At 41.6% G+C, this 13243-nt stretch overlaps 1 protein-coding gene across 2 annotated transcripts in view; it reads right to left on the bottom strand.

Moving 5' to 3' along the window:
* txnrd1 (thioredoxin reductase 1) overlaps window positions 1–5638 on the bottom strand; it is an 86505-nt gene extending 80867 nt beyond the window's left edge. For both annotated transcript variants that reach the window (XM_062983043.1, XM_062983042.1), the window contains exon 1: window positions 5378–5638. In XM_062983043.1, the coding sequence (XP_062839113.1) occupies window positions 5378–5417 (40 nt within the window). In that variant the 5' untranslated portion in view covers window positions 5418–5638. The remainder of the gene's footprint in view (window positions 1–5377) is intronic.
* Window positions 5639–13243: the final 7605 nt, after the last annotated feature.

Below are 13243 nucleotides of genomic sequence, written 5' to 3' on the forward strand. Positions count from 1 at the left end.
AGAAGTTTTGCTGAATTGCTAAATATAAGGCCTCCCCCGAATGTAAGACCTAGCAAAGTTTTTGTTTGGAAGCATGCCCGGCGCCTGCCAAACAGAACACCAAAGCGCAGAATTGGTAAATGTACATAACAGTTGTACATGGAAATAATAGTAGTAACAAGAAATTCTTGATAGGATTCACAGTTTGTCTGGTTATGCTGGTTTGTGATGACAATTACTGTACAGTATATAATAAATGTTCATTTTTTGTTCAACAATAAATGTGAATTCTTCTTCATGGAAAAATAAGACATCCCCTGAAAATAAGACCTAGAGCATCTTTGGGAGCAAAAATTAATATAAGACTCCGTCTTATTTTCGGGGAAACACAGTAACAGCGGCCGCTCACGCGTTTGAACCTGGGACCTTTCGGTCTCCAGCTCAGTGCTTTAACGCACTTCGCCACCGGGGCATCAATGGCCACTTTACACCAAGATAAAATGGATTTCCTCTGTTTCAGAGATCTGCGATGCTAAAGAATTCCAGAATACAAAGGACTATTGCTTCTGCGCATTCTTCCAAGGGCACATCTACATTGTGGAATTAATGTAGTTTGACACCAGTATTAACTGCCATAGCTTCCTATGGAATCATGGGAGTTGTAATTTTACAAGGCTGTCTCTGCCAAAGAGTCTGGGGACTCACCAAACTACAACTCTCATGATTCCATAACATTGAGTCATGGCAGTTAAAGTGATGCCTTTCCAATTTATGGCAACTCTAAAATGAATCTATTGTGGTTTTCTTGGCAAGATTTGTTCAGAGAAATTTTGCCTTTCTCTGAGGCTGAGAGAGTGTGACTTGCCTAAGGTTACCAGGTGGATTTCTATGGCAGAGCAACGTTTGGAAGCCTGGTCTGAAAATTATAATGCAATACCCAAACCAGTACATTATGCTGCCGCTACAGCTCTGTGTGTGTTCGGTTCTGTAGGGAGGAGGGAGAGGGGATTTCTGTTGAATGAAAGAAAAATCCAAGCAGAGAGAACGGCTTCAGGAGAGTTTTGCCTCTGTTCTTCAAAGAGCCTTACAAGTGCTAATTAACCCGTAGCAACGTTCTATAAATAGGCAGAAAATCTCTTTGATTGTGTGGCATCAGGAGTCTGAGAAAAATGAATGTACAAATTCAATCAGGAAGAGTTGCTGAGTTTTCTGGGCTGTATGGTCATGTTCCGGAAGCATTCTCTCCTGATGTTTCACCCACATCTATGGCAGGCATCCTCAGAGGTTGTGAAGTCTGTTGGAAATTAGGCAAGTGGGGTTTATATATCTGTGGAATAATGTCCAGGGTGGGAGAAAGAACTCTTGTCTGTTTGAGGCAAGTGTGAATGTTGCAATTGATCACTTTGATTAGCATTGAATAGCATTGCAGCTTCAAAGCCTGGCTGCTTCCTGCCTGAGGGAATCCTTTGTTGGGAGGTGATCAGCTGGCCCTGTTTGTTTCATGTCTGGAATTCCCCTGTTGTTTTAGTGTTGTTCTTTATTTACTGTCCTGATTTTAGAGTTTTTAATACTAGTAGCCAGATTTTGTTCATTTTCACGGTTTCCTCCTTTCTGTTGAAATTGTCCACATACTTGTGGATTTCAATGGCTTCTCTGTGCTGTCTGACATGGTGGTTGTTAGAGTGGTCCAGCATTTCTGTGTTCTCAAATTATATGCAATCAAGAAGATTAGTTTGAATCACAAAGACTCTCTGCGATTTTTATTCCTTAAAAAAAAAACAAGTCTGAAAGGTTGCTTTTCACAGCAAAGCTTTTTCAAAAAGTGTATGATAAATATACATTGAAAAATACCATAGTATAATGGAAGGAAGAAAGGAAAAAAAGACCATATTACAAGTGAATAAACCAGGGCCCTGGGTTCACAAGACCTGAGCTGTATTTCGACAGCCACATCTTTTGTAGGGTTGCCCTACATTGAAGCCAACTTGATGGCACATCAAACCAATACAGGTCATTAGACATAATCATACCTTTAGTATAAACATTGGAATCATATTATAACTAATAAATTATTTGCATCCTATAGTTGTTCTCAATACAACCCTAAGAGACGGGTCACAGCCTCGCCTTCCTTCTTGAGAAAGGTTCTTGTGAAACAGGCATGGGCAAACTACAGCCCTCCGGGTGTTTTGGACTTCAACTCCCACAATTCCTAACAGCCTACAATTCAGTAACATAATACCAATGAACTTTAACCATCTATGGAAAAATGTAAGCAAACAAATTAACACATGGGGAAAGAAATAAGGGTAAACAAGAAATAGGTGGATGGGGGCCCCTTATTTGGGAATATACTATGAGGCAAGTCAGTTAGCCAGCTTATTAGAATTTGAAATGGAAGGGTCAAAAAGATGGGTGCAAATAGAAAAGGAAGCAAATACAATAGAGTCTCACTTATCCAAGACTCGCTTATCCAACGTTCTGGATTATCCAACGCATTTTTGTAGTCAATGTTTTCAATACATCGTGATATTTTGGTGCTAAATTCGTAAATACAGTAATTACTACATAGCATTACTGCGTATTGAACTACTTTTTCTGTCAAATTTGTTGTATAACATGATGTTTTGGTGCTTAATTTGTAAAATCATAACCTAATTTGATGTGTAATAGGCTTTTCCTTAATCCCTCCTTATTATCCAACATATTCACTTATCTAACGTTCTGCTGGCCCGTTTATGTTGGATAAGTGAGACTCTACTGTAGTTGGAAAAAGGGAACATGTATGGGAGAGAGAATAAACCAACAAACAAAAAGACTTAAAGAACTTAAAGAACCTGCTTATCAATGTTGTTAATTTGGGGGGAAATGGCAAAATAAATTATAAATAAATAAAATTGACCCTTTTCCATTAGAAACCTTGGAAAATAAGGACACTATATTCAGGAACCTAATAATGGCCATCCACCTGTTTAAAAGCCTCCAAAGAAGGAGCCTCCAACACACTCCAGGGCAGAGAGTTCCACTGCTGAACAGCTCTCACAGTGAGGAGGTTCTTCCTGATGTTCAGGTGGAATCTCCTTTCCTGTAGTTTGAAGCCATTGTTCTGCATCCTAATCTCCAGGGCAGTAGAAAACAAGCCTGCTCCCTCTTCCCTATGACTTCCCTTCACATATTTATACATGGTTATCAGGTCTCCTCTCAGCCTTCTCTTCTGCAGGCTAAACATGCCCAGCTCTTTAAGCTGCTCTTCATAGGGCTTGTTCTCCAGACCCTTGATCATTTTAGTCGCCCTCCTCTGGACGCTTTCCAACTTGTCAACATCTCCCTTCAACTGCGGTGCCTAGAATTGGACACAGTATTCCAGGTGTGGTCTGACCAAGGCAGAATAGAGGGGAGCATGACTTCCCTGGATCTGGACACTATTGAGCATTTTGAAACTGGATTTTAACTTTTGTGGATTGTTTTGAATTGTATGTTCTTGTTTTATTATGTTTATTTTTTTTTGTTATGTTCACGTTGTTGTATGGTCAATTGAATGTTTTGCTTTATGTTGGAAACTGCCTTGAGTCCTCCTGAGGACATAGGGCGGTTATTTATTTATTGTGTCAGAAGCAAACAGAGGATACAAGTTGTATTGTATTTGAAGACACAAAGTTTTTTTTAAAAAAACTTGTCATTAATACTGTCTTCTGCCCAGTATCTGGCCACTTGGAGTGCCTCTGGTGTTGCTGTAAGAAGGTCCTCCATTGTGCATGTGGCAGGGCTCAGGCTGCATTGTAGTAGATGGTCTGTGGTTTGCTCTTCTCCACACGCCCATGTTGTGGACTCCACTTTGTAGCCCCATTTCTTAAGGTTCGCTCTGCATCTCGTGGTGCCAGAGCGCAGTCTGTTCAGTGCCTTCCAAGTTACCCAGTCTTCTGTGTGCCCAGGAGGGAGTCTCTCATCCGGCATCGGTCACTGATTGAGGTTCAGGGTTTTAGCCTGCCACTTTTGGACTCTCGCTTGCTGAGGTGTTCCTGCAAGTATCTCTGTAGATCTTAGAAAACTATTTATTGATTTAAGGTATTGGCGTGCTGGCTGATATCCAAACGGGATGGGCCTGAGATGTCAATGCCTAGGTCCTTCCATTATTGGCTGCTACTTTCCGGTGGATGGCTAGCAATACCAGCTAAGCAGTATATTTTCTCCAGTGGTGTGTGGCATAGACATCCTGTGATAATGTGGCATATCTCATTAAGAGCCACATCCACTGTTTTAACATGGTGAGATGCATTCCACACTGGGCATGCATATTCAGCAGCAGAATAGCAAAGCACAAAGGCAGATGTCTTCATTGTGTCTGGTTGTGACCCCAGGTTGTGCCAGTCAGCTTTCGTACAATGTTATTTCTAGCACCTACTTTTTGCTTGATAGTGAGGCAGTGCTTCTTGTAAGTTAGAGCCCGGGCCAGGGTAACTCCCAAGTATTTTGGTGTGCTGCAATGCTCCAGTGGGATTTCAGTGGGCAGTATATAAATAAAATATTTATTATTATTATTATTATTATTATTATTATTATTATTATTATATTCCTATTTATGCAGGCCAAAATGCCATTTCATTAATCAAAAGAAAAACAACTATATGAACGTAAAGGTTTCCCCTGACGTTAAGTCCAGTCGTGACCGACTCTGGGGGTTGGTACTCATCTCCATTTCTAAGCTGAAGAGTCGGCGTTGTCCATAGACACCTCCAAGGTCATGTGGCCGGCAAGACTGCATGGAGTGCTGTTACCGTCCCGCCAAAGCGGTACCTATTGATCTATTCACATTTGCATGTTTTTGAACTGCTAGGTTGGCAGGAGCTGGGGCTAACAGCCGGCGCTCATTCTGCTCCCAGGATTTGAACCTGGGACCTTTTGGTCCACAAGTTCAGCAGCTCCGTGCTTTAACACACTGTGCCACCAGGGGCCCCAACTATATGAATAATCATACAAAATAAGACTGGTATAGGAAATGGTCTATTCTAACCGACAAAATAGACTGAGAAGATAGATGTAGATGACCAGGCTTTCCACACAGTTAAATGTATATAATGACATCATTCAGACTTGCTGTTCTAGGAGGGAGGGGGGGAATGGGGTGGGTATGGGTAATGGGAGATACACATCTAAGGAATGTATAAAGAATCATATAAGGTAAAGTGATTTTTGGCACATTTATTGAGCTAAGTCTTGTATGGGAAAAGTTTAATTGAATGAATGTACCAATTAAAAATTATAATTTTTAAACCCATTTTAAAAGGAATTGTGGGAGTTGAAGTCCAATACACCCAGAGGGCCAAAGTTTGCTTATACCTGGTGTAGATGCACTCTACAATGTAGATACTTCCACTGCATACTGCATTGCATTACCCACCTATGGCTTCCACCTCTCCCTTTCCCACGGAACTTCCCATGGCCTGCGCTGCGTTGGCCCCACCGCTGTTCTTAGAGGGTCCTTTGAGGCTAGCTCTGCGCTTCTTTGGCTCCCTCTGGTGGCCACTCGGTGCCTAGCAGCGTCAAGACCAAATAAAAGAAAGAAGGCTTAAGTACTTTACAACAGGACGTTGACCTTACGTTCCCTCTCGCTTCGCCTATTGATGCGTTGGACGGGGCGATGCTGCCTGGCCCCTTTTCCCGTTCCGTGCTGTGAAGGGAAGCAAGCGCCTTCCTCTCTGCCGCCGCCTGAAGACAATCGCTGGGTTCCATCCCCCGCCCGCCCGAGCGCAGGTTACGAAGGCAATCGAACGTGAAACAAAGGAATGAATTCCTGAATAAGGGAAAGGAAAGCGCGACCCCTGCTGGTCGAGACGGGCACTGCAGCTGTTTAATTACAGGTTGAGAATACTTGGGACCAAAACTGTTTTGGGAGGAATCTACACTGTAGAATTAATACAGTTTGACAGCACTTTGAGTGGATCTACAATGTAAAATTAAGGCAGTTTGGCACCACTTTGGGTGCATCTACACTGTAGAATTAAAGCACTTTGACACCATTTGGGTGCAACTACACTGTAAAATGAATACAGTTTGACACTACTTTGGGTGCATCTACACTGTAGAATTAAAGCAGTTTGACACCACTTTGGGTGTATCTACACTGTAGAATTAAAGCAGTTTGACACCACTTTGGGTGTATCTACACTGTAGAATGAATACAGTTTGACACCACTTTGGGTGCATCTTCAATGTAGAGTTAAGGCAGTTTGACACCAATTTGGGCGCATCTACACTGTAGAATGAATACAGTCTGACACCACTTTGGGTACATCTACAGTGTAGTTTGAATGTAGTCTGACACCACTTTGGGAGCGTCTATACTGTAGAATTAATGTGGTTTGGCACCACTTTAACTGCCACGGCTCAATGCTATGCAGTCAGGGAGTTGTAATTTTACAAGTTCTTTAGTCCTCTCCACTAAAGAGTGCTGATACTTCTCTGTTATATAAAATCCAAGTCTAGTAATTTTTAAATGAAGTCAATGAGCTGCAAATAAATTGACATACATCACCATACTAGCAAACAATTTTTATTGTCCTGCCCATCACCAGAAAAAATGCATTAAAAAGCAGAAATACACCTCATCAAAGCCGAGAAAAATTGATTTAAAAACATAACTGATCTGGAATTACAAAGGATACACATTTGGGGATTTTTATTTTTAAAAAATGGTTTTCAGCAACTTGCAAAAGGCATGGGGACAGGGATGGGAGTAATGCACTGAGTGTCCAAAAGCTAAGTTAAGGTGTCAATTTGGGTATACAATTATTATCACTTGCCATTTTTAGATGTGCGTATGTTACGTTAATTCATAGTCATATTGTAAGCTGCTTTAGGTTCCATGTTTGAAGAAAGCCGAGATATAAAATAACTGAACTAAATAAATAACCTATAATGAAACCCTCCGTCCTCTCCATTATTAACTAATAATAACCACACTTCTATTTTGTGCAGCTGAAGAAATCAGAAGAGGAAATGCCTTGCCATAACATTTGAATTGCGTTGGACAACCACTCTTATAAATATATGTATTTGTTATATTACTATATAATGTAATATAATATTAGTATTATGCATTATGCTAATACGTGCGTGTACGTGGATTCAACTGTGATCCTTAAGTGCTGTTTGATATTTTGAAAATAATGGCCATTCATAGTACATACCATGCCGATCTTGTCACTGAAGCTAAAGGAAAATGATGCAATTAATGCAATTTTACACCACTTAATCTGCCATGGCTCAATGCTATGGAATTTGTAGGCACCAAAACTATTTTGCAGAGAAGGCAAAATACTTGTGAATCTGCAAGATGTTTTGCCTTCTCTGGTACACATCTATGATTCCAGCTCTCAGGATTCCATAGCACTGAGCCATGGCAATTAAAGTGGTGTCAAACTACATTAATTCCATAGTGTAGATGCACCTTACGCCATCTAGGACATTTTCCTCCTTCTCCTCCCTATATTACAGACCTTAAGAAGAATGTTATTAATTTATGGGTCCCATGCATTCCCATTATCACAAAGTTATTGTGGGATTTAATATATCATTAAGTCAGCTTAACCTATCCTTGTACTCTTTAGGTGAGCTGCTCTACAATGTAACAAATTCAAATTATTATTATCATCATCACAAATATGGAGGACAGACTGATTTTGGATAAGGTAGAAAGTTATGGAACACATTGCAATAAGATATATGAAACAAATTATCCCAAATGCTATGTCTAGCTTATAAAATCTCACAAATATTTTCCATAATGTACAAATTGGTAACATTTATGTAAATGTCAAATATTTAGGATACCACTGCTACTCAAAAGTAGACACCACTGGGCTCAATGGTATTTATTCCCAGAAAATGCATCATCCACTTATCCAATTGAATCCAATGGAGCTCACTACTCAAAGAACCATAGAATCACAAAGTTGGTAGAGACCTCATGGGCCATCCAGTCCAACCTCCTGCCAAGAAGCCGGAAAATCGCTTTCAAAGCACCACTGACAGATGGCCATCCAGCCTCTTTTTGAACGCCTCCAAAGAAGGCGCCTCCACCACACTTTGGGGCAGAGAGTTCCACTGTTGAACAACTCTCACAGTTAGGAAGTTCTTCCTAATGTTCAGGTAGAATCTCTTTTCCTGTAGTTTGAAGCTGTTGTTCCACGTCCTAATCTCCAGGGCAGCAGAAAACAAGCTTGCTCCCTCCTCCCTATGACTTCCCCTCACATACTTATACATAGCTATCATGTCTCCTCTTAGCCTTCTTTTCTGCAGGCTAAACATGCGTAGCTCTTTCAGCCGCTCCTCATAAAGCTTCTTCTCCAGTCCCTTGGTCATTTTAGTCGCTCTCCTTTGGACACCTTCTAGCTTTTCAACATCTTCCTTCAATTGCAGTGCCCAGAATTAGACACAATGTGATTCCAGGTGTGGTCTGACCAAGGCAGAATAGAGGGGTAGCATGACTTCCCTGGATCTAGACACTATACTCCTATTGATGCATGCCAAAATCCCATTGGCTTTTTTGTTGCTGCATGACATTGTTGGCTCATGTTTAACTTGCTGTCCATGAGGACTCCAAGACCTTTTTCACACATCCTGCTGTCGAGCCAGGCATCCCCCATTCTGAATCTTTGCATTTTATTTTTTCTGCCTAAGTGAAGTATCATGCATTTGTCCCCGTTGAACTTCATTTTGTTAGTTTCGGCCCATCTCTCTAATCTGTTAAGATCATTTTGAATTCTGCTCCTGTCTTCTAGAGTATTAGCTATGCCTCCCAATTTGGTGTTGTCTGGAAACGGCTCAATTACTGTTGATTTATAATTGGGTAAATACTGGGGAGGCAGGAAGTATAACTTTCCTAAGCTCTAAATAATGTATATTGAAAGAAAGAGAAAAGCCATTCTCCAGTAGTGCCAATATCCTGCCAGGGGTGTTACTGCAAATGGACCGGACTCTTCAAATATTAATGCCAAAGTACTTAAATCATAACGATGCCAATATTGTTCATAAAAGTCCTGGAATTCAACAGCGTTAAGGCAGCCATCTCATATGCACTTACCTGGAAGCAAAATCCATTGAATTTGGCTGTCATTTTGAAACATTTTGCATTGGGGAATCTTAAGAAGATAATGTACATTATAGAACTTAAGGTTCTACAAAAGGAAAAGGAAAAAATCTGCCGCAAATCATCTTACTAGGAATCAGAATGGCTTATTTATGAAGCATATGAATGCCTAGTAATTTGCTGCAGTATAAAACTTTAGATATCATCACTTCCATCATATCAATCTGAGTCTAAAGTACATTCTGAGCAATATATAGACCTTTACTTACTTACTTAATTACTTAGGCGATCCCTCGTAGCTCGAGGACGATTGTCTTCCATCTTGGGTGTGTGTTCTTAGGTGGCTGAAGAGACCGATTCTTGACCCGCATATTCTCCCGCAGTGAGGACATTGGTTTCCAGGTGGAAGGCGATCCCGGTCGGGGTTAGCTTGACGCTCCTTCCTCTTGGCACGTTTCTCCCTTAAGCCCTCCATTCGTGCCTCTTTCAACTCCGCAGCACTGCTGGTCACAGCTGACCTCCAATTAGAGCGCTCAAGGGCCAGGGCTTCCCAGTTCTCAGTGTCATAGAATCATAGAATCATAGAATAGTAGAGTTGGAAGAGACCTCATGGGCCATCCAGTCCAACCCCCTGCCAAGAAGCAGGAAATCGCATTCAAAGCACCCCCGACAGATGGCCATCCAGCCTCTGCTTAAAAGCCTCCAAGGAAGGAGCCTCCACCACAGCCCGGAGGAGAGAGTTCCACTGTCGAACAGCCCTCACAGTGAGGAAGTTCTTCCTGATGTTCAGGTGGAATCTCCTTTCCTGTAGTTTGAAGCCATTGTTCCTAGTCTGCAGGGCAGCAGAAAACAAGCTTGCTCCCTCCTCCCTATGACTTCCCTTCACGTATTTGTACATGGCTATCATGTCTCCTCTCAGTCTTCTCTTTTGCAGGCTAAACATGCCTAGTTCTTTAAGCCGCTCCTCATAGGGCTTGTTCTCCAGACCTTTGATCATTTTAGTTGCCCTCCTCTGGACGCTTTCCAGCTTGTCAACATCTCCCTTCAACTGTGGTGCCCAGAATTGGATGCAGTATTCCAGGTGTGGTCTGACCAAGGCAGAATAGAGGGGGAGCATGACTTCCCTGGATCTAGACGCTATTCCCCTATTGATGCAGGCCAGAATCCCGTTGGCTTTTTTAACTGCTGCATCACATTGTTGGCTCATGCTTAACTTGTTGTCCACGAGGACTCCAAGGTCTTTTTCACACACACTGCTGTCAAGCCAGGCGTCCCCCATTCTGTATCTTTGATTTCCATTTTTTCTGCCGAAGTGAAGTATCTTGCATTTGTCCCTGTTGAACTTCATTTTGTTAGTTTCGGCCCATCTCTCTAGTCTGTCAAGATCGTTTTGAATTCTTCTCCTGTCTTCTGGAGTGTTAGCTATCCCTCCCAGTTTGGTGTCATCTGCAAACTTGATGATCGTGCCTTCTAACCCTTCATCTAAGTCGTTAATAAAGATGTTGAACAGAACCGGGCCCAGGACGGAGCCCTGTGGCACTCCACTTGTCACTTCTTTCCATGATGAAGATGACGCATTGGTGAGCACCCTTTGGGTTCATTCGCTTAGCCAATTACAGATCCACCTAACCGTAGTTTTGTCTAGCCCACATTTTACTAGTTTATTTGCCAGAAGGTCGTGGGGGACTTTGTCGAAGGCCTTACTGAAATCCAGGTAGGCTACATCCACAGCATTCCCTGTATCGACCCAACTCGTAACTCTATCGAAAAAAGAGATCAGATTAGTCTGGCATGACTTGTTTTTGGTAAATCCGTGTTGACTATTAGCAATGACCGCATTTGTTTCTAAGTGTTCGCAGGCCACTTCCTTGATGATCTTTTCCAGAATCTTGCCTGGTATCGATGTGAGGCTGAGCGGACGGTAATTGTTTGGGTCGTTCTTTTTTCCCTTCTTGAAGATAGGGACCACATTCGCCCTCCTCCAATCTGCTGGGACTTCTCCCGTTCTCCAAGAACTCTCGAAGATAATTGCTAGTGGTTCTGAAATAACTTCCGCTAATTCCTTCAATACTCTTGGATGTAGCTGATCTGGCCCTGGGGACTTGAATTCGTTTAGGGAGGCCAGGTGTTCCTGGACAGCTTGTTTCCCTATTTGGGGTTAGATTTCCCCCAATCCTTCGTCCATTTCATGTTGCTGAGGTTGAAGATGGCTTGCTTTTTGTGAGAAGACCGAGGCAAAGAAGGCATTGAGCAGTTCTGCCTTTTCCCTGTCCCCTGTCGCCATCACCCCATCTTCTCCTTGCAGAGGCCCTATCACCTCCTTTTTCTTCCTTTTTCTACCAACGTAAGCAAAAAAGCCTTTTTTGTTGTTTTTTATGTCCCTGGCAAGCCTGAGCTCATTTTGCGCTTTAGCCTTGCAAACCTTTTCCCTACAGGTGTTGGCTATACGTTTGAATTCTTCTTTGGTGATTTCTCCCCTTTTCCACTTCTTGTGCATGTCACTTTTGAGCCACAAAAGTGTCTATGCCACAGTTTTTAAGGTTAGCTTTGAGCCCATCTTTAAATCTCTTTTCCTGCCCACCAACATTCCGTTCCCCATTCTTGCGTTCGGAGTAGAGTAACTGCTTTGGGAGCCGGTAATCGGGCATTCGGACAACGTGGCCAATCCAGCGGAGTTGATGGCGTAGGAGCATCGCTTCAATGCTGGTGGTCTTTGCTTCCTCAAGCACGCTGACATTTGTCCGCCTGTCTTCCCAAGAGATTTGCAAGATTTTCCTGAGGAAACGCTGATGGAAATGCTCCAGGAGTTTGGTGTGATATATAGACCTGCCTCACTTAGCAAAGTAGCTGTGTTTCTGGACATTTGTACTATAACAGATAACTTGGTACTATGGGCTGGGTGCAATATTTTATGTGTATTTTTCAAAATGTAAACCCCTGAAGCATATATATCGGAAGATTAAAAGGAATGCATGTTACTCATGTCTTCACAGAGAAAATGTAAAATGTCTATATATCAGATAGCAAGTTATGGGAAATATAGGCTTATTATTAGATACTAAAAAGTGTTCATTCCTAGAACCCTTCTATTTGTTGTATGCTCATTCCACACACATGCATTAAAATTCATTTTATTTTACTATGTATAATAATCCCACTATTCGTACAAACACATTCTGGTCACACGTGCCTTCTTTTTGCAACATACTACTAGTAGTAGAAGTAATAGTAACACTAAATTTATTTGTTACCTGCCTCTCCTTGTGGTTCCAGGCGGGGTATAACACTGTTAAAACAGACACAATGCATATTATCAAATACACACAATAATAACACCAATAAAAGGCAGGCTATAATTCACAGTTCAAAATTGACTGGGTAGACCTGCCGAAAGAGATACATCTTAAAAATAATAATATTAAATCAGAATCATAATATTCATAATACAGTAGTGTATACATAACTGAACATTTCCTCTTTTTGGGACTTGTAACTATATAGGGAAAGGGAAGAATATGAGAAACTGTGAGATTTGGGATGGTCAAAATCCACCTGAATCTTTTCAGTAAGCATCAATAAAAGTACTGTCACATAATAGCAACAATGTCAGTCTCCTCACACAGGACCTGTCATAGTATGAGACTGCTATATATCTTGGTTTTGATATCTCCCTTTTGCATAGTATGTATTACTATAAACTGCTCCACAATATTGTGCACATTCCATGCTAAACTACTAGATGGGAATTACAAGTAGGCAATGGCATGTTGTACTTTGCGGGAACCAACACCAATTAATGGCCAACACCTGGAAAGATCAAGGAGGGAAATCTAGGAAGAGAAGGAGCTGGGAACCAAGGTCATTTTCTCATGCAAAGTGGTGTTTGAACAAGTGATGCCATATTTTGATTTATTAGCCAATTAGTGTAACACCATATGTTACAGTAACACCATATACAAAATCAGAGGTGTGAGGTATGTAGGCAAAACGTCAGGAGAGAAAATTTCTGGAACATGGCCATACAGCCCGAGAGACTCACAGCAACTCATTGATTCTGGCCATGAAAGCCTTCAACAATACATCCTAGGAATAAATAGTGAACTTCTAATGCAGAGTTTTCCAAACAGTGTGTCACAATGCATTAGTGTGTAGGTGTTTTGCATAAATATAAGAAAT

This window comes from Anolis carolinensis, chromosome 5 (assembly GCF_035594765.1).
Source record: "Anolis carolinensis isolate JA03-04 chromosome 5, rAnoCar3.1.pri, whole genome shotgun sequence".
NCBI lineage: Eukaryota > Metazoa > Chordata > Lepidosauria > Squamata > Dactyloidae > Anolis > Anolis carolinensis.